This window comes from Eurypyga helias, unplaced genomic scaffold (genome assembly GCF_000690775.1).
Source record: "Eurypyga helias isolate BGI_N326 unplaced genomic scaffold, ASM69077v1 scaffold27576, whole genome shotgun sequence".
Lineage (NCBI taxonomy): Eukaryota > Metazoa > Chordata > Aves > Eurypygiformes > Eurypygidae > Eurypyga > Eurypyga helias.
Genome location: NW_010257643.1, coordinates 9,175 through 10,869, shown reverse-complemented (window position 1 = coordinate 10,869; position 1,695 = coordinate 9,175). Strand labels below are relative to the sequence as shown.

The window sequence follows — 1,695 nt, the reverse complement described above, 5'->3', positions numbered from 1 at the left end:
CAGTGGTGCTGGAGGAAGGTGTGTCGGAGAAGTTGGTCCAGGACGTGAAGGAGTTCATCGACAACCCCAAGTGGTACAGCGAGAGAGGCAAGGCTGTGGCGTGGTGTCCTCTGTATTGTGCCCAGCGTGGCTGCTTCCGCCCCTGCAGCCACGGCCGTGGGGCACCACCTCGGGTACATCCTGCAGACAAGCGAACCCCTGAGGCCAGGCCTGGCTCTGCAGAGGGAGAAACTCCCCTGGGTTCAATCCAGTCTTGGAAACCATGATAAGCCATAGAGTTCACTGCTCCTGCAATGCTGCTGTGGGGTGGGGGGTGCCCGTGGTCCTCTCTGGAGATGGCTGCTGAGAGATTTTGTCCTGCTCCTTGCCTTCCCTGGTGTATCCCTTATGTGTGCTCAGCACAGCCCCACGGCTCAGGGAGAGAGCTCAGGGAACTCCAGCTGGTTCCTAAAAGGACACTGTCTTCCCAGGGATCCCCTACCGAAGAGGCTACCTGCTGTATGGACCTCCCGGCTGTGGGAAAAGCAGCTTCATGTGAGTATTGCCAGCTGGCATTGCTGGCACCGTTACAGGTCAGGGTGATGAGCATGGCACCAGTGGGCTGAGCACGGGCTCCCACCCGCCCCCCGTATCTGCCTCTCGCTGGGGAGGATGCCTCTGCCCTTTCCCCTGCTGCTGGACAGGGAGATCCTGTTCTCCCTCTGCTCCAGGCTTTCTCGATGTGGTTCACCTCTGTGGTTTGTGTCCTTCCCAGCACAGCCCTGGCCGGGGAGCTGCAGTACAGTATCTGCCTGCTGAGCCTCAGCGACCGCAGCCTCTCCGATGACCGGCTCAATCACCTCCTGAGCGTGGCACCGCAGCAGAGCATTATCCTGCTGGAGGACGTGGATGCAGCCTTCGTTAGCCGGGACCTCGCTGCCGAGAGTGAGCGGTGACCCCGTTCCTGGGCCAGCAGCGGGAGGGGGTTTGCTGGCTCCACTGGGGAAAGGTTTGAACTCTGGCCTGCTCTGCCACACCAGCAGAGACCAGGAGTGGGCAGCTCTCAGGCCTCAGGCCCCAGGCTGGACCTCACCCAGTCTTGTCTAGGTTGTATAAAGGGAAATTTGGGTCCTTCATCCGCAGGCAAAGACCTTTCTCCTGCCTGGCTATTTTCAGCACGAGGTGGCTTTCCCCCTCTTTAGTTTCCCAGGGGTGCAGGTGGGCAGGGGATGTGAATGTGCTGCTAGCTAGGGAGAGGCCAGAGGGTCAGCCTCGGGGCAGGGAGAGAGTGGGGAGCTTGGCTTAAGCCTGGGGTGGTGGGGGTTGGCCTGGAGTGGGGTTAGTGGCCAGTGGGTACGATCTCAGACACCTCTGTCCCCAGACCCGGCTGCGTACCAAGGCATGGGGCGCCTGACCTTCAGCGGCCTCCTCAACGCGCTGGATGGTGTGGCCTCCACGGAAGCCAGGATTGTCTTCATGACCACCAACTACGTGGACAGGTGGGAGCCGCGCTCTGGGAGGGAACAGGGAGGGTAGCACGGGAAAACCTTCCTCCCTTGATGGGCTTTATGAAGGGCTGTTTGCATCCTCCAGCATGAAGACTCGGGGGTTTAGGTTTCCCGAATCCATTCTTGGGATGCAAATCCAGAATCCCTTTTGCTGGAGCCTCAGATGCTTCCTTACTGTTCACACTGTGGTTGTGCCCTTCAGGATTCC

The 1,695-nt window shown here is 60.0% G+C and overlaps 1 protein-coding gene across 1 annotated transcript in view; it reads left to right on the top strand.

The window, feature by feature from the left end:
* LOC104511472 (mitochondrial chaperone BCS1) overlaps positions 1-1,695 on the top strand; it is a 3,678-nt gene that overhangs the window by 999 nt on the left and 984 nt on the right. Inside the window, exons 4-7 of the mRNA XM_010154100.1 lie at positions 1-87; positions 471-534; positions 755-924; positions 1,361-1,478. Coding sequence (XP_010152402.1) covers positions 1-87; positions 471-534; positions 755-924; positions 1,361-1,478 — 439 coding nt within the window. The remainder of the gene's footprint in view (positions 88-470; positions 535-754; positions 925-1,360; positions 1,479-1,695) is intronic.